General features: G+C 41.6%; 1 protein-coding gene across 42 annotated transcripts in view; it reads right to left on the minus strand.

Moving 5' to 3' along the window:
- PTPRD (protein tyrosine phosphatase receptor type D) overlaps positions 1 to 20,281 on the minus strand; it is a 1,852,740-nt gene that overhangs the window by 123,394 nt on the left and 1,709,065 nt on the right. For 25 of the 42 annotated variants that reach the window (XM_038769706.1, XM_038769707.1, XM_038769750.1 and 22 more), the window contains 3 exons: positions 19,974 to 20,074; positions 18,785 to 19,044; positions 9,859 to 9,949 (listed from right to left, as the gene is read on the minus strand). In XM_038769706.1, coding sequence (XP_038625634.1) covers positions 9,859 to 9,949; positions 18,785 to 19,044; positions 19,974 to 20,074 — 452 coding nt within the window. The remainder of the gene's footprint in view (positions 1 to 9,858; positions 9,950 to 18,784; positions 19,045 to 19,973; positions 20,075 to 20,281) is intronic. The other 17 variants (XM_038769731.1, XM_038769730.1, XM_038769729.1 and 14 more) reach the window with 1 other exon arrangement.

Raw genomic sequence — 20,281 nt, forward strand, 5'->3', positions numbered from 1 at the left:
CTGTGAGCAGAGCACTGTACTAAGTGCTTGGGAAGTACAAATCTGCAACATACAGAGACGGTTCCTACCCAACAACGGGCTCACAGTCTAGAAGGGGATTCCTCATGCCGGCACACCGACCTGACCGACAGAGAGCCTTTCAGGCTTTTCCATCTCCCGATTCATCCGTCTACCCTCCTCCACACTCATCCTATACAATGTCCTGGGGAGTCTATCAGTCAAACTGGGATGGCATCCCTAGATTGTCAAAACCTCCATGAAGGCACCTAAGCTAAATAGAAGGTGTACTTGAAGACAGGGTTTCACATAAAATAATGGCCCTCAACTTAATGTTTTTCTAACCTTCCCTCATCATCATCAATTGTATTTATTGAGCTCTTACTATGTGCAGAGCACTGTACTAAGCGCTAGGGAAGTACAAATTGGCAACATATAGAGACAGTCCCTACCCAACAGTGGGCTCACAGTCTAAAAGGGGGGCTCACAGTCTAAAAGGGGGAATAAATGCTGAAGATTTAAAGTTACAAATATCAACTCCTCCTAACTTTAGCTGGCTAATGAGATGAGCACCATTAGCACCACTTAGATATAGAAGAATTTCATGATTTCTTTTTTTTTTTTGCTGGCCATTAGGTTTGTACTATGGCAGATACAGTCAGTGTGTATAATGGACAGTAAACGTAAGTAGTGAAATCCACTCATGGAAAAAAGAATTTTTCCTTCTAAGGAAGACCTCAAACTTATTATCTGTAATAACCGACGACTGCTGATGTTCCTATTTTATACTGTCGATCCTGACCTGTAGAAATCTGCTTGAAATAACATCCAAAGGAAAAGGTAGAAAGTCTCATCTGTCAAGCAGTAAAATCCTTGCAGGTCACGCAGCTGTTTGTGCTTTTAAATGCACAGGCAAACTAAAGCTGTGGCAGAGGGTAAACTTCCTAGCAAAGAGTGAGAGGACTAGGCTCAGGATTAAATGAGAAATCAGCTGAAAAACAATACAAAGTAATGCTTATATAGCCAAACAGCGAAACCTGATTAGGAGACCGCCTATATTCAAAGGCCAAACATTTGAGCTCTGGTGTGATTTCCTACAGAACCAATGCTCTTTGAACCTGTATGTCCCAATCATCTACTTAATATCTCAAAGACAGAGAAATCACTCCTTTAAAAGAGCAACAGTACAAATTCATTACATACTTTGTTAAAAATGAAATCTCAAATAGGAAAAATAGACTTGCAGGCCTATGAAGGTTCAGGGTTATCACTGGAAACACAAGAGCACAGTTTTGGGTAGGATTCCTGGAAAACATTCCAGGATGGTGGCACCTCCTCTTTTCTAGACTACTTTTAAAAAGGGCTCCCAAATTAGTCTCTATTTCCTCAGGATATGAAAACAAGTGTTAGAAAGAGCCTCTCATCATGCTTTCTCTCAATCAATGGTATTTACTGAGCACTCATGTGCAGAGCACTGTACTAAGCACTTACGGAACAACGGAGTTGGTAGACACATTCCCTGTCCACAAGAACAGGCAGGAATTAACAGCTCAATACAACAACAGAGATAGTAGCTTCAAGTAGATAACTCTTGTGAATCCACTTGAAAAGTGGGCCAATTCATGGAAACCCTACCCGGCTCCGTGCTGTGGCAATGACATGGTAAAACGAAGCTTTTGCTTCAGAATGTAAAACGCTGATTCTGATTCAAAATAAAACATTGTCTATTACTATAGGCCTTGATTGCAAACACTAGAGCACAGATTAGTGTAATGAATCTGTATAATGATTACCATCACTCAGAAGACTACTTTTTCTTGAAACCACAAGATCTCCATAAGCAACTTTCCCTGTATTTTCATTCTAATTTACATGCATATTGTTAGATTTCTTTATCTGTTAACTAAATTTCACACTAATAATAGCAATAATAATAACGCTCATGATATTTTAAAGTGCTTACTATGTGTCAAGCACTGTATTAAGTGATGGGGTTGATACAAGAAATCAGGTTTGACATAGTCCCTGTCCTACTTGGGGCACACAGATTAAGTCCACAAAAGTACAATATAACCGACTTAAGTGAGTTTCTTAAAATGCCTCACTAGTTCAGAATATTACACTGAATTTTAAGGTTGGATTTAAAGGATATTATTCTTACAACATGAAAGCCATGTGTTCATACCCTCACTAAGCTTTAATGGTTAATCTTAGTTTTGAAATCTCTAATCCTTTTTCAGGGTAATTCTGGTTTAATCAGTTGATAAAGAAATGGAAAAATATAATATACTTCTGAAGTAACCATAAAACAGATTTTTACCTTTCTAGTCTACATCCTAAAATAAACAAGAGATGAATTATCTTTGTATGCGCATTGGAAGACACTTTCCTTTAGTTATATTAGTCTCAAAGAAAATCCTTTATGAAAAGTATCTATTCATCTTCGGATATTGGTTATTTTAAGGCAATTTTTACCATTATTGCTATTTAAAGGACAGTATTATTTTGCTCAGCTTCAAAAGCAAAATGAAAATGACGCACGTTGGAAATCAGGCTAAAAGGAGTGAAGCTAAAACCAAAATTTAAGCTCATTGTGGGGAAGGAACATGTCTATCAACTCTTTTGTATTGTAATAATAATAATAATAATAATAATGGCATTTATTAAACGCTTACTATGTGCAAAACACTGTTCTAAGCGCTGGGGAGGTTACAAGGTGATCAGGTTGTCCCACGGGGGGCTCCCAGTCTTAATCCCCATTTTACAGATGAGGTAACTGAGGCACAGAGAAGTTAAGCGACTTGCCCAAAGCCACGCAGTTGACAATTGGTGGAGCCGGAATTTGAACCCATGACCTCTGACTCCAAAGCCAATGCTCTTTCCACTGAGCCACGCTGGTAGGTACAAGTCAATTAGGTCAGATAAGTCCCTGTCCCACATGGGGCTACCAGTCTAAAACAGGAGGGGGAAGAGGTATGGGATCCCCATTTGGCAACTGAGGAAACTGGGGCCCAGAGAAGTGATTTGGCCAAAGGTACACATCAAGCAAGACTCTCCCAAATGCTTAGTACAGTGCTCTGCACACAGTAAGTGCTCATTAAGTACCATCGATTAATAGGGAACAAATAAGTAAGGCATACCAAATGAATACTTCAGAAAGAAAGGTTTTTAAAAGTTGATTAAATCATCTGGGAGTTTCTGTTTCTTAATGTGCGTTAACTGTGCAAGCTTCCACCCGCAGACATGCACAGTTACACACATTAAGAAACAGAAACTCCCAGATGATTCTTTCAGTCAGGGGCATTCATTCATTCATTCAATGGTATTTATTGAGCGCTTACTGTGTGCAGAGCACTGAACTAAGCGCTTGGGAAGTACAAGTTGGCAACATATAGAGAAGGCCCCTACCCGACAGCGGGCTCACAGTCTAGAAGGGGGAGACAGAGAACAAAACGAAACATATTAACAAAATAAAATAAATAGAATATGTCTGTGGGTGTGAAGAAGAGGCAGCCATGGCTCCCTATCTTCTGCTGCTTCTGTAGCTACCATGGGAAATTTTCTAGGAGGTTTCTGGTGCAACTAACCCGGCCCGCGGCCGCAGCAGTGTGGCAACAGTGTGTGGCGGTGGTGGAATCTTGGCCAGATTGCCTGTATTGTCTCTATACTTCATTTCCACGAGCATTGCTGGTATCCTTGCCCCCGCCACCATGGTTCCCTGAATAATAATAATAATAACGATGGCATTTGTTAAGCGCTTAATATGTGCAAAGCACTGCTCTAAGTGCTGAATGAATGTGGCACTTTGGAGAATTCAGAGCCATTTTAGCTTGTGGGAGAAGTGACTGAAATCTGGTAAGATCCCATCCAACCCCGGAAGTTCTGATCACCTAACCTTTGATTTACTTAAATTTACTTCATCTGTTGTCAAACTAATCATTCTGAAAACAATCCTACATCCATTCTCCTCATAAGGTAAGACTTGCAGCATCTATCGTGCCTCCTAATGCTGAAGTTGATAACCTAGAGTGAATAATAATAATGATGATAGTAGTTGTTAAGTGCTTACTATGTGCCAAGCACTGTTCTAAGCGCTGGGGTAGATACAAGGTAATCAGGTTGTCCCACGTGGGGCTCATAATTTTAATCCCCATTTTACAGATGAGGTAACTGAGGCACATTGAAGTTAAGTGACTTGCTCAAAGTCACACAGCCGATAAGTGGCGGAGTCGGAATTAGAACTCATGACCTTTGACTCCCAAGCCCGTGCTCTTTTCACAAAGTGCTTCTCAATAGCAATGATCGAAAGTATGTAACTGCTCTATAAATGTTCTGGACACCACTCTCTCTCCGGCCTTATTGATACCCACAGTCATTGCCCTCACAGTTGTTCCAGGTGTTTAACTCCCTCCTCAAACCCTTTGTCCCCTTATCTCCCCCATTCTTTGCCCCAAATTGAGAAAATTGAAACTATCCGGAATGATTACCCTAAAATTTCCTGTCTCTTCCCAGCCCCTCCCCGCTCCTGCCCATCCTTCAACTCTCCCATCTTTCCCAGCAGTACCTCAACAGGCGATCTCCTGCCTTCTATCAAAATCCAACCCCTCCACCTGAGCATCTGACCCCATCCATTCACACCTTATCAAAACACTTGCCCCCTCCCTAACAGCCATCTTCAACTGTTCAACTGTTCAATATGTTGCCAACTTCTTCTTCCCAAGCGCTTAGTCCAGTGTTCTGCACACAGTAAGCGCTCAATAAATACGACTGAATGAATGAACTGTTCGCTCTCCAATGGCTTCTTCTCCAATGCTTTCAAACATGCCAAGGTCTCCCTATCCTAAAAAAAAAAAAAAAAACCTCCCTTGATCCCATGGCTCCTTCCAGTTATCACCCCATCTCCCTCCTACCCTTTCTCTCCAAAATCCTTGAGTGAATTGTCACACCTACTGTCTCAAGTACCTCTCCTTGACCTGCTCCAATGTGGCTTCCAGCCATTACACTCCACAGAAACTGCCCTCACAAAGGTCACAAATAATCTCTTTCTTGCCAAATTCAACACCTCTACTCTATCCTAATCCTCCTTGACTTCTCAGCTGCCTTCAACAGTCGGCCATCCCATTCTCTTGGAAACATTAGCTGATCTTGGCTTCACTGACACCGTCCTTTTCTGGTCATCCTCTTATCTCTCTTGATGCTCATTCTCAGTCTCTTTCATGGGCTCCTCCTCTTCCTCCCATCCCCTAATTGAAGGTATCCCTCAAGGTTCAGTTCTGGGTCCCCTTCTATTCTCCATCAACATCCACTCCCTTGGAAAACTCTTTCACTCACCTGGCTTCAGCAACCACCCCTATGCAGAGGATTCCCAAATCTGCATCTCCAGCCCTTATTTCTCTCCTCCTTTCAGTCTCGCATTTTCTCCTGCCTTCAAGACATCTCAACTTGGATGTCCGGCTGACACCTCAAACGTGCCAGCTCTAAAACAGAACTCCTTATCTTCCCACCCAAAACTTGTCCTTACCCTGAACTTCCCATCACTGTAGAAAGTACCACTATCCTTCCTGTCTCACAAGCCCATAACCTTGGCATTATCCTTGACTCCTCTCTCTCATTCAACCCACCTGTTCAATCCATCACTAAATCCTGTCGGTCCAACCTTCACAACATCACTAAAATCCGCCCTTTTCTCTCCATCCAAATATCTACCACGTTAACACAATCACTCATCCTTTCCCACCTGGATTACTGCATCAGCCTTCTTGCTGACTTCCCTGTCTCCTGGATCTCTCCACTCCAGTCCATATTTCACTCTGCTGCCCGGATCATTTTTCTGAAAAATGTTCAGGCCATGTTTGCCCACTCCTCAATAACCTCCAGTGGTTGCCCATCCACTTCCGCATCAAAGAAAAATTTATTGCTATTGGCTTTAAATCACTCAATCACCTTGCCCCCTCCTACTTCACCTCACTACTCTCCTACTACAACCCAACCCACACACTTCATTCCTTCAATGCTAACCTTCTCGCTTTACATGAATCTTATCTATCCAACCACCGACCTCTCACCCACATCATGCCTCTAGCCTGGAATGCCCTCTCTCTTCGTATCTGACAGACAATTACTCTCCCCCTTCGAAGCCTTATTGAAGACACATTCCCCTCCAAGGTGACTACGCCCTCTTCCTTCTCTTCCACTCCCTTCTGCGTCACCCTGACTTGCCCCCTTTATACATCCCCCTTCACAGCCTCACGGCTCTTGTGTATATGCAATTTTATTTATCTATAATAATGTCGGTCTCCTCCTCTAACTAAGCTTGTTGTGGGTAGGGAATGCATCTGCTACATTGTCATATTTGTACTCTCTCAAGCGTTTAGCACAGTGCTCTTCAGACAGTAAACACACAAGAAATACGATTGCTGACTGACTGACATAAACTTTGTGAAACACAGGTGTTGACAGGCTCATGAACCTGCAGTTCTAGCTAACTAAAATAAGAAAGCACTTAGTACAGTGCTCTGCACACAGTAAGCACTCAATAAATACGACTGAATGACTGTATATTTCAGTTGTCACCCAATCCCTTGGCCTGGGAAACGTGACTGCTCATACTGGTTTGACATGAGGCTATCTTGTTACAGAACTTATCATTCTTGTGCATCTTCTGGTCAGGGTGGAATAAGATGGGAATGATATTGAAATTGAGCCCGTTGCACCAATGCCATGCATTTTTTCAAGGCCTTTCTATGGGTTGTGCACCTGCAAATTCCCTCAGACTAAAGCTTTCAGGCATCGCTGGGCAATTAGGGATTTTAAAAACTTACATACGGTCAACTACTTTTAGGGCTTTCTTTTTAGCATCCGCATTAGCATATGTGCCAATGTCCAGAAACAACTGTCTGCAGGAATTGGTAATATGATGAATAAGCATCAAGTGAGACCATTTCCTACTTTCACATTTCCCCTCCACACAGTTAGAAGATGTATTGGAGGTAATTCTAAAAGATATATCAAGGGCTTTAGTTCTTTATCAGAAATAATTTTCATTTTCCAGTCAATGCATATCTTATTTCTTCCACCATTAATTCTACAATGTGGTCTCAATTATATCAGTAAAAAAGAGGGAAACAACCCATCCTGACCCAAATATTTCTGAATTAATAAATGTTCTTTATCAAACTATTATACAGATTAATGCACCACAACTTGCAAGATGATTAAAATGACCCTTTGTTATGGGAATCAGCAGCACAGACCCGTAGAATTTAATTGCAAGGAAGTTCAATGTCATATAGCCCCACACTTTAATCCATTAACGTGCTGCATTCTGCTGTGGAGTTTGGAGGTTAAAATTGGGCAGTAACAGTAAATCAGTTTTCCATTACTGAATACCGAATGGCTTTTTCTAGATAGATTCCACTGTTTAACTGCTTTTGATGTCATCTTGGACTGCAGTTCAAGGATGTGACAAAACATCTTCTTTTCTATTTTAGAGGTTTAAAAAGAGTTAATGGTTTAAGCAAGTGGCCCTTTTATTTTAAATCCAATTCCAATCAAAATGGAATGGTGATAACTCTTCAAATTGGTGGAAAGCTGATTGAAAAATAATGAAGAATATTTCAAGTTTTAATTGATTATCAGCAGCAACAAAAATCATGTCTTGTTTTGAATTGCTTAGAAAAGATGAGTTCATCCTTTTGCATTTTCTGCTGAAGGATTAAAATTCTCACTATATCACAGATAACAATTGCCTTTGCTCACTCTTTTGAATGGGAAAAACAATTTTAAAATTTATTCAAATTATTTGACCAGGCTTTGAAATGGAATTGGGGATATTATAAAGACCTCGCAGGTCCAATTGCATGCTTGTGTCACAAAAGCTCAGGGATGGCCCTGAATGTTTTCCTCTTTAATCCCTTCTTAACCTATTCAACCCTGAGATTTATGCTCAGTTGAAGGGTAAGAAAGTGAGGAGCAGTGGGACTTGCTTTCTACTAATCTCTACAAGAGAGGACTATCTGTTTTTCTAACACCATGGATAATGTGGATCTCCCACCTTCTGTCCCAGCTGAACTACCTTGGCAACCAGATAAATACACAGAAGGTTGGAGTATCTTTCGGTTTTGTGTTTGCATTAAGAACGTAACATGATAATACACGAAACGACGTCGCCTTTGCATTTCTTGGCTGTTTTTCTCCAGATCTATCTGGAATTTCTCAATTTCTAGACTGTGAGCCTGTTGTTGGGTAGGGACCGTCTCTATATGTTGCCAACTTGTACTTCCCAAGCGCTTAGTACAGTGCTCTGCACACAGTAAGCGCTCAATATAATACGATTGAAGGAATGAATATAAAACATCCAGTGATTGAAAAAAATAATGTACATATTGTGATGAGCGAGAGTGACTACATTTTGTATTATTTGAACCCGGGAGCGACGAGGCAAAAGTGACTCCATTTTGCATTATTTGACTCCGGGAGCAACAAGGCCAAAAGACGATTAGAGGAGAAACTGTATTATTTCTCTGAGGAGTTTTGAGGAGCTGAACTGAATTGCCTTGCTGAGAGCTTAAGGAGGGGCTAAATCGCTCTGCTGGGCAGGAAAAAACTGCCGGATGGGGCCATGCCGGCGGGGGATAAGCCCAGGGTGAGGCAACTCTTGCCTCGTTGCTCCCGGCTTCAAATAATACAAAATGGAGTCACTCTCGCTCATCACAATATGTACGTTATTTTTTTCAATCACTGGATGTTTTATATTCCCCTTCCTCTCTGGTTTACCCGGTAGTGAACTAACAGCAGAAGACAGCAGGCAATCCTGAGCAGCTCACCTGCTGCAATCTCCTGAGAACAACGGATAAAAGGGGGAAAGAACTGGCCTTCTTTGGCCCGGTTTGCCCGGCCCGGCATGGAACCACCTAAACCATGCACTAAGGCACCTCCGGCTGCCGCGGCCCAGCACCTAAGAACTTGAGCCAGGACCACGACGGGCTGCAGGCAGTCCGACCCCTTGAAACTCCTCTAACGTGGGATCATCTTCACCAAGACTTGGGGGAAACCAGGATGATGACAAACTGTGGGCAGTCTGACTCCTTCAAACGATTATCTTCACCAAGACTTGGGCAAACCAGTTGGATAGGTGTTGTGCTTTGTTTGTTGTGTGTGTATGTGTGTGTGCATATGTGCCTAACCCCTGTTTTAGTTTAAAATAAAGCTTTCCACTGTGACGGTGGTGTTTGGTTTTTCCTCTTTGACATGTCATTTGAGTGCCCGAATTACAGTGCTTAGAACAGTGCTTGGCACATACTAAGCGCTTAACAAATACCATCATTTTTATAAGGGAGTCAAATCTCTGGATTAGGGGCTCATCGGTTGAGTGACTGATACTGTGGGGGAGCGATCCCTGGCGAGGCTCATGACACATATTTCCTCAGCTGCAGAATTATGTGAGAAATAGGTAGAGAATCTAAGGTATGGCAGATGTTAAACTGTAGATCAAATTGCAATTTGGCATTTTTTACACCATTAGAAAACCCAATATTGATGAACCGGATCTTTAAAGAAATTCATCTCAACGATGATTAAACCTTTGATGATGTCACCTTGCAACTCTTTCACGTTTGCATTAGGTTTTGCAGTGGATAAGGAGTAAAATATGAATTCCCGAAGTTATACACTCACTGAGACATTGTACTATAACCATCTTTCCATTTTAGCAATTGAATCTTTGTCCCTATCCCAAGGGTCTAACTCAAATTCATAATAATTACTTTGACGCTAGGACACAAACTGGCTGCCATCACCAAGACACGTCCTTCGATTAATAAAGCTGAAGAAACAAAACCACCCAAAAGAGACATACCCTACCTCATCTAATTCCATTTCATCTGGGCTCTCCCATGGCTTGATAAATTTTCCACGTGATTTCTTCAAAGGCACAATCACTATGTAGTATCCTCTGTAAAGGAAGCAAGAGGTAACCGTGAGATCAAAATAAGAAAGTGTTTCACTTAAAAACACTGGCATCTGTTTAGACATCGCCTTCCCCCTAGATAATGACTGAGAGAAACTATGAGGCAAACTTTGAACATACAAAGACTCTCTCATCCCACAATCACCTGCTTTTCATCTTTTAAAGCCTAGATATTTAATGATCACATTTCAATATGTCTTCAAGGCTGGCTGGTCTTCATTAACATGTTTTAAATGTATATGCCATGGTGCGCTTGCCACCAGACACTGTGGTCACATGGAAGTCAATGCTGAACAATGAAATTAATTGTTGCATTTTGATCAAGCTCATCTTCTCTCTCATTCTTCAATTATTATTTATGACTAGAAGGAATAGAGTGAACACTGCTGTGTGGATTCTGTGAATGCTCTTATTAATGGTCCTGAAAAGAAGACAAAACTTCACCAAATCAGGTTTTCACCATTTTAAGAACTTGCAAGTCAAGTTTCCTTATGACATCCATTCAAAAAATAGATTCTGCAGATTTAGCAGTTCCCTGAAGACTTTGCATTAAGATTTCCAAATGGAAGAATACACTTAGCTTGATGAACTCAGACAAAATTAAATGGGAGCCATGGTAAGGAACCAACAAAGGCCATTCCAGAAAACCCATTTTCCAGAGAAAATGAGGCCATCAAGGATAATTTAAAGCTAGAGACTCCAGTTCCATGGTTGCTCCTCTCCTCTGATATGCATGTCCATTGGTCAAGAATGGACACAGGCCTTACCCCCAGGACTGAGATTTCTCTTTGATCCCAATCCATTTTGATTATTATTTGTTTGATTTATTTGGCTACTCCATCCTGGCATATTTGCTCTACTACTTAGATCCACCTTTATTCTTCCTTTTGCTGCCAACATTTGTAAATATACATGTATGTCTGTCTCTCCCATTAGATTGTAAACTCTCTGTCAGCAGGGAACAAGCGTTTTCCTTCTGCTGCATTTTACTGAGTGCCAAGTGTAGTGCATCGCACTCAATAGAAGGTCAATAAATGCCACTATTACTACTATTTCAAGTGATAGACCACCAACTCAGGCTAAGATCAGTAGGATGATTCAAAGAGAACTTGCTATCTTGCTTTTGTTATAACAGTGAGCTCAGCCTAAACAAATGCAATTTATTATGCCGTCTGGGCAGCTGGGCCTACTGGAAAGAGCGTGGGCCTGAGAATCACAGGATCTGGGTGCTAATCCCAGCTCTGCTACTTACCTGGTGCCTGAACTTGAGCAAGTCACTTAATCTCACTGTGCTTCAGTTTCCTCATCTGTAAAATGGGGAGTCAATATCTGTTCCCCTTCCCACTTTGACTGTGAGCCCCTTGTGACACAGGAACTGTGTCTAAATTTATTGTCTTGCCTCTACCCCTGAGCTTAATGTACAGAAAGCACTTAAACATCACCATTCAATGCTACAGATGCAAATGGTGATGGGTGTGGACATTGGAATCCAGAGTGCTATATTATTCTTCTGTGGTCCAGCAAAATTTCTCATCTCCTATTCCCCAAGGTAAACATCAAGCAAGTCTGTTATTTTAAATGAGGGTGGAAGGAGACAAGTGTCACTTACAGAGCATTCAAAATGCTACTCCACATCTACTGATAAAGGAGCTTGTCAAAAAGCGACTGGAATTTTGTTTCACAGCGAACAGGAAAGAGGGCAGAGGAGCTGCCCTTTTAGGCCTTTGGTCAATAATTTGAAATATTCGATTAGGCTGCGGGATCTGACAGATATTTTATTCATTTTTTAATTAGGCTGTCATGTCTGTTTTTTGAAAGGATCCATTCTCTCCTGTAGTGGTGACTAACTTCATTTTACCGATGGGTGGGGATAGCTGTTGTTTTCCATGGGCTCTAAATGTACTTAAAAATAACAAATAACTGATGACTCACTGAGAGTTGAAATTGCCATGCTGTACTACATGTTTCCTTGGTTCCCATTTGAAGAAAAATATTGTTTGCCTGATATTTGCATGTTTTTTCCTCCAACAAAATTACCTGGAAGTTCTGTGAACTTTGTCACAATAGCTAAGTGACACAGTTTTCTTCCTTGGAAATATCTTTGCCCCCAAGTTGGCAGGATTTTCTTGCCTCCTGAACAACTACTTCCTCCACTTATTTGTTTTGTGAAAGCTATATGGAAAAATAAGTTCAAGTTGAATTCTCTGACACTACTCTGCAATGTTATAAAGGCTTAAACGTCTTGAGTCTTCACAAGACCGACTTATTGTTGGAAAATAATTTCTACTGGAAAAATCTGCTTTGGACTGTTGGGTAGGGACCGTCTCTATATGTTGCCAACTTGTACTTCCCAAGCGCTTAGTACAGTGCTCTGCACACTGTAAGTGCTCAATAAATACGATTGAATGAATGAATGAATCTCCAATGGGCAAATCTAAACCTCAACACTAAAATAATGTTAGCTGGGAACCTGGGATTGTTCTGTACAGTCAAGAGAATTACTTCTTTAACAGAACTCAGTTTATTTTTCTTTATGTCCCTCTGATCTGATGACAAACAACATTACAAAAGCTCTGATAAGTCAGTCTGCATTTACAAAATTAAGTGACACAGTTGAGATAAATATCCAGAACACTGGGCTAAAAAACTTGTGAGTGAAAAAGGGTGTAAGGCCCAAATGGATGCAATTTGCTATATAATTATTCAGGATTCTTCCTCTGTAGATGCAGCTGTAGTCTTTGAGCTATTTTTTTTTAATATGATAGTAAATATTCACTTAACAGAACAGCCATTTCTAAAATAATACATAACGGAGAGCCCAGGCAGTTTACAAACTAAGCTTTGCTAGCATTTAATGAAGAAATAACTTTAGGCCTAATATTCATTATTTCAATAAGTACTTTAGAATTGTGTTTCATCCTTATTGTAGGGTTCAGTATCGTACAAGTCATGCAGAAAACCAAGAGCTTTGGCCCTAATGTACTTATTGTTTTAGATTTAGGCAAATCAGATCGTTTAGATGTGGAATGAATGAGTTAAACAGAGCTTAAAAATCATTTCCTGAGTTTGATGATGATCTCCATTTCTACTGGGTACTTTTTTCTCCTTAAAGTGACCTTGACAGAAAAAAGGGGAACTTACTTGAATGAGAATTCACCATCACTTTCTAGGCAGTCAGACCAACAGGAATATATTGAGCATCTACAGGAGATACGCCTCTCATCAGGCAAAGGAATAAAAGTACAGAACAATCTGCAAATTTGTTGTGAGCCTCACTGGCATTGACCTTTATTCTACTGTACACAGAACTGATGGTTTGATCAGTACTCGGTAAATCATCACCTTCTGTACACGTTCGACCTGGGGCTGGAATGTGGAGGAAGGCTATCAATCATTTGGAGGACGGGAAATAGTCAAAAATGAAGGTAAGCTGGAACATAATTCATGGGTTGGGGGACAAGAATGAGAAAAGACATCTAAAATGACTTTTCCACTTCCCAGTAACAAGGCTGTCTCATCCAATAGACATTTCAGCCATTACTGCATAGTAAAACTATGATGAAATTGACTAAGCTCTTACCATAAGCCAAGCACTGTGCTAAAATGCTAGGGTGCGTTCATGATAATCTGATCAGACACAGGCTAAGCGAAACGAAAATGGTACTGCGTCACTAAAATTGAGGCTCCTTAGCTCGTAAATTGGCTAATGTTACCTAGTTTACTAGATAAGTATATGGGACTGCATTTCCTCTATTTCTGTGCACTGTTATAAAACGGACTACCATTTTATCCCAACCACCCCCAACCACTGGAGAATAAAGCATCTAAAAGCTCCAGCGGCGGTCCACAGAGTTTTTTGAAAGCTCATTTTATAGTTCTGCACCTTTTAAAATGCTGTTTCTAAATAAAACAAAAGTAAGAAGCCTGACAATGAGGAGAGTAGTGAAACCTAGCGTATGCCAAATTTTCTATGATGCCAACTCCACCTTCTAGTTCTGTTCTCCCTCTCCATCCCATCATACAATCTACAAGAGAACCTTAATTTTTCATTTTCCTTTGACTACAGCATTACGGAATGGGCCTGACCTTGCTCTTTCTTTCAGTAATGAACAGAGAAAAGACGTTTGTGCTGATAGATAAAGCCACTTTCAATCACCTAAACATTTTGCCAGTTCACAAAATGTGGGCCCTCTGCCAGAAATGCTCACCTAAAGCAGAACTGGCCAAAACCTATAACTTTCACATCAGTTCTGCTTAGGGTGTGAACATCGCTCTTGCAGTATTTCCTTCTGTCCATTATCAAATATTGAAAGAAAGATGGTATCCTTGTCACCTTTTAAATTTGCTTATTGCCAGTGTCATGACATGCCACAGTATTTCTTGGAATGCCATTCTTCCCATATCACACAGTTTAGCAGAGTGCATTGCACACTGCCTTTGGCACCTATCCTGTCACAAATTCCGGCATTCTAAATTAGCTAGAGTTTAGAAGGGGGTAGAGTGCTCTTTGGCAAGACTGTAAGCTCACTGTGGGCATGGAATATGTCTACCAACTCTGCTTTATTGTTATAGTTTACTCTCCCAAGGGTTCCATACATTGCTCTGCACACAGTAAGTGCTCAATAAATGCGAATGATTGATTGATAGCTTATGAAGCTAGTGTCCCAATGACCTTCACTATCTTTATTATTATTATTATTATTATTATCTTTTTCATCCAAGCTCCTTTTGTTCTACCATTTTTTTCCATGACTCACTATTTTTCAAATCCCTAAGGGCTTTCCAACCATATATGATTTCCACTGTATGTTTCTGCTTGACCTTGATTTTTCTTTAAATGATATTTGTAAAGTGCTTACTGTGTGCCAGACACTGTACTAAGCGCTGGGGTAGACCTTCACTATCTTTATTATTATTATTATCTTTTTCATCCAAGCTCCTTTTGTTCTCTGGTTTTCTTCCATGACTCACTGTTTTTCAAATCCCTAAGGGCTTTCCAACCATATATGCTTTCCACTGTATCTTTCTGCTTGACTTTGATTTTTCTTTTAATGATATTTGTAAAGTGCTTACTGTGTGCTAGACACTGTACTAAGCACTGGGGTAGATACCAATGAGCAGGTTGGACACGGTCCCTGTCCCAAATCAGACTTGCGATTTTAATTCCCATTTAATAGATAAGGTGATGGAGGCACAGAGGAGTTAAATGAATTGGCCCAGGGTCACGCAGCAGAAAAGTGGCCAATGTGGGATTAGAATCCACATCCTCGGACTCCCAGACGCCTGACGCCTATCGTTCTATGACCTCTATCCTTCTCTGTAGTCTGCCATTTCCTCTTTCCTTCAGCACAGGGTCTCTTAGTGGAAAGAAGCCCTGGGTTCTAATCCTGACTCTGCCACGTGTCTGCTGTGTGACCTTGGGTAAGTCACCTAACTACTCTGTGCCTCAGTTCCATCGACTGTGAAGTGGGGATTTCATTCATTCAATCGTATTTACTGAGAGCTTATTGTGTGCAGAGCACTGTACTAAGCGCTTGGGAAGTACATAGCTGGATGAATATTTGAAAATTACAAAAATTAACACACGATTCATACAATTTACAGGAATTTTTCCTACATTAGTCACACTACACCCTACTCTCTCCTTCTTAGACTGGGAGCCCCGTGTGAGACAGGGATTGTGTCCAACTTGATTAACTCATATCTACCCCAGTGCTTAGAACAGCTCTTGGCACTTAGTAAGGGTGTAACACGTACTACTAGGTCATGGGTTCTAATCCCAGCTTGACCACTTCTCTGCTACGTGACCTTGGGCAGGTCACTTCACTTCACTGGGCCTCAGTTACCTCGTCTGTAAAATGAGGACTGAGATTGTGAGCCCCACATGGGACAGGGACTGTGTCCAATCCAATTTGCTTGTATCAGCCCCAGCGCTTAATTAGTTACTAAGCACATAGGCACTTAACAAATACCGTTGTTATTATTATTATTATTCATTCATTTAATCGTATTTATTGAGCGCTTACTGTGTGCAAAGCACTGTACTAAGCGCTTGGGAAGTACAAGTTGGCAACACATAGAGACGGTCCCTACCCAACAACGGGCTCACAGTCTAGAAGGGGGAGATTATTATTATTACCATTATCAAGACTATTATTATGATGATGACATTTCTACTTGGATGTCCCACCCACATCTCAAACTTAACGTGTCCAAATCAGAACTCATCTTCTCACGCAAACCCTGTCCTCCCCATGACTTTCCCATCACTGTAGACAACACCACCATCCTCCCTGTCTCACAAGTCTGTAACCGTGACATTATCCTCAACTCACCTCTCTCCTTCAACCCGCATTCTCAATCTGTCACCAAATTGCATGTGTTTTACCTTCACAGCATCACTAAAATCCCCCCTTTACCCTCCATTCAAACTGCTACTATGCTGGTCTAATCACTTATCACTCCCTGCCTTAACTACTACTGCTGCATCAGCCTCCTTGCTGACCTCCCTGCCTCCTGTCTCTCCCCTCTCCAGTCCTCACTTCACTATGATGCCTAGATCCTTTTTCTAAAATAAGATCAGTTCACATCTCCCCATACCTCAAAAACCCTTAATGTTTGTCCAACTACCTCCACATAATAATAATAATGGTATTTGGTAAGTGCTTACCATGTGCCAAGGACTGTTCTATGCACTGGGGGGGATACAAGGTAATCAGGTTGTCCCACGTGGGGGTCACGGTCTTAATCCCCACTTTACAGATGAGGGAACTGGGGCACAGAGAAGTTAAGTGACTTGCCCAAGGTCGCATCAAACAGACACTTCTTACCATTGGCTTTAAAGCATTCGATCAGCTCATTCCGTCCCATTTTACCTTGCTGATTTCCCACTACAACCCAGCCGCATACTCTGCTCTTACAACGTCACCCTACTCGCTGCACCTGACTCTTATCCATCTCACCGCCAACCCCTTGCTCACATCCTTTCTCTGGCCTGGAATTCTCTCCCACTTCCTATTAGGCAGACCACCGCTCTTCCCACTTTCAAAGCCTTACTAAAATCACATCTCCTCCAAGAGGCCTTCCTTAAGTCTTCATTTCCCTTACTTCCTCTCCCTTCTGCTTTCCTATTCATTTGCAGCTGTACCCTTTCAGCACTTAATATTCACCCCACCCTCAGTCTCAGTATATGCCCTTATATACACGCCCATAATTTTTTTAAATTAATTCATTCATTCAATCGTATTTATTGAGCGCTTACTGTGTGCAGAGCGCTGTATTAATCAATCAATCAATCATATTTATTGAGCGCTTACTGTGTGCAGAGCGCTGTACTAAGCGCTTGGGAAGTACAAGTCGGCAACAATATAGAGACGGTCCCTAGCCAACAACGGGCTCACAGTCTAGAAGGGGGAGACAGACAACAAAACAATACATGTGGACAGGTTGTGACTACCAGCTTTGTTATATTTTACTCTCTCAAGAACTTCCTACAACACTCTGCCAATGCTGACTGACTGATTTTATTGTAGCACAATCTGATCTGAGCTACTCTTTTCTCGGCTTAATAAAACTCGCCTTCCTTTTTTGGTCTTTTTATTCTTTCCCTTTCTTCAACCCCACCCATTGCTTGCCTGCTTTGGCCTGAATCCTCTGGTCTCTAATGAAAAGGACAAAGATTTTTTGCACGTACTAAAAAAAGCCTTTACCTCAGGGCATCCCAATCACATCTGCAACAAATATTGAATGACTGGATCACTTTTCTCAGCATTTCTTTCACATTACACAAGGGGACCTTAAAGATCACCAGGGATTACTGCATCCGCAACAATAACAATTATGATTGCACTATGGTTCGTGGTTTGTGGGGTTTTTGGGTTTTTTGGACAAGTCTTTACATTCTCTCTTCTCTGATCCCTGCATCAGCCCTCTACTGCTACCTCTCTTGTCAAGCCAGCACATGACCTTCCTGAGCATTTTAAGTAGCCGCTGATACATTTGCTGAAGTCTTTCCCAAATATCTCAAGGAAAAAAAAAACAGTTAAATCTAAACAACCAGAGTTTACTGCCTGGTTGTTGAAACCTGTTCTTTCCTACTTCATTAATTAATTGAAAGCAAACTCTGTAGTACCTATTTAAACACCCATTATCATCCTGGCAGCGATTAGCATGGCTTACAGGTGATTGGGAGGAAAGAGGGACCATTTTTGAAACAAGTTTGGATGTACACCTAGCCTTTCAGTTTAATTGCACCTTTTCATTGACCAGTTGGTCCAAAAAAAAAAAAAAAATTATTGCTTCTTAGTCATTTCCAGTTGTCTGAGAAAAGAAAAGAAAATGGAGGCTTCTACCTAACAGAGGTGGGAGTAGCTTTAACCCTTTGGGGAAGCTATTTCTCCAAGGTCTGTAGCAACAGACTGCTGTGGATTATGATGCTTTGCATCAGCTCGCCCACGATTTCCCTCCAAAAACATCGACTCAGCTATGATTCTCTTGGCCGCCTTTACCCCGGTCAAATTCCATGCCATTCTCCAAATGAAACATGTGCTTTGATCAACAGCGGGATGGATCTTTCCATTTGAATTTTTTCAGAACAACAGCTCTGATGTGCCACGTTGGATATTTCCCTCTGTGCTCCAAACTGCAAGGAAACTCTGGCAGGGGAGTGGTAGAGCCACGCTCCTCCGATCTTTCAGGCTCAATTTACACGGCATGGGTACTTTGTGTCCTGGGTTCAATTACGTCCAGAAAAGATCGAGACTCCTGCTTTCCCTCTACTAGGTCGCCCAATCTCAGACATCCTGCTATCGTCAGACTCACTTGATATTCTCGTTTGCCGGTACTTCCGGTAACTGCACAGTGATCATCCCATCTAGGTTGGTCTTGCCGATGAAAGCTGGCTTAGTGCGCAGGACATCTGGGGCTGTTTTGGCCGTCACCCTGTGCTGAAGACCACCAGCGCTGTTCCCACGATTTGTCAGCACAAAGGAATACGACGTCTCCGGCTTCAGGTTGATGATCAACTTCTGTGTGGCCCGGCCGTCGGCCTCAACCACCATTTTTCCATCATCGTAAAGGATCTAGACAGATACGCCCATTCAAGGACGTTAGGTCAGCGTTGGATAAAAAAGATTTTTTTTTTCCAAAACGTTGTTCTGTGCCTTTCTGAAAACATAAATGAATCTGGCTGGGCTTTCAAGCAGAGTTCAGTGCCCTATGGAATCCATCATTCCTTTATGGGCTTCCCTCTTCCTAAATCACCTTTCTAAAGCACGCCTTTTAAAATTAAACCGACACCAGGAGAGTGAATGCTGCAGTGAATGTGGGCCTTTTTCAATGTGAGTTAAGTTTTGGCATTCCCATCAATTTGCTCCTGGTTGTCAGCGTTCTGTCTACATCACCACTTTTCTATTGGCTTCCACGGTATACCTGCCCTTCACTCTCACAAATGTTCCCCAAGCGTTTGCTTCAAGACACAGTACTCTGCGCTGACCATTTTTTTTTTTATGGAGGTGGCCAAGGAGGACTCAAATGAGGCAGAAAGAATTACAAGCAAAGCAGTGACCTGAACCACTTCCCAATCACTCACTGTATTACAGATGACTAGAAATCAGGTGGATTGCTTTCTTAAGAGAGGGCTCAAAGGCCAGGGTTTAGGTCGAGGAAGCGTGACCTGAAACACCAAAAGAAGATTCGAGGCCTTTTTCATCCTTTCAGTCCAAACCAGCCCAACAACAGCATTACAGGGGTAAAAAAAAAAAAATGGAACCCGTAAGGCAGAGTTTACAAGGCTTCTAAATCTGGAAGGCTGCCATCCCATTAATTCTAAGGTGGAAAGTTGACATCGCCAAAGGGGCAAACTCAACCGCTTCGGTCGATATCGCTGATTAGTGTACAGTTTAAATACAGCAGAACCAAAATGGTCCGCACGCTTAGTAAACAACTTAACCAGATGAACTCTACTCCCACTTTTATCCTTGATGTTTTACAAATTAGGAAAACAACTTACTTTGAAAGGCATTGCAGAGTTGTAATTCTCTGGAATCTCCCAAGACAGCAATACTGAGGTCTTCATTACTGCTTTGACATGAAAATTTTTTGCAAACACTGCTGGGAAAGGAAACACAGTGTATTTAAACCACATCTTAAAAGTCACAACCGGGCCCATTTCTACCACTAATCACGGGCTTAAGCTACGGGCTTCCGTTGTGCCAAAGAAAAGTGAAGTGCAATTCTCCTACCTGCTTAAGTCATTCATTTTATTGCCCCATTTTTACCAAGCTCTTTCCTCTCTTACCAATTCGGTCCTATGCATTG

The sequence above is a fragment of the Tachyglossus aculeatus genome, chromosome X4 (genome assembly GCF_015852505.1).
Source record: "Tachyglossus aculeatus isolate mTacAcu1 chromosome X4, mTacAcu1.pri, whole genome shotgun sequence".
NCBI lineage: Eukaryota > Metazoa > Chordata > Mammalia > Monotremata > Tachyglossidae > Tachyglossus > Tachyglossus aculeatus.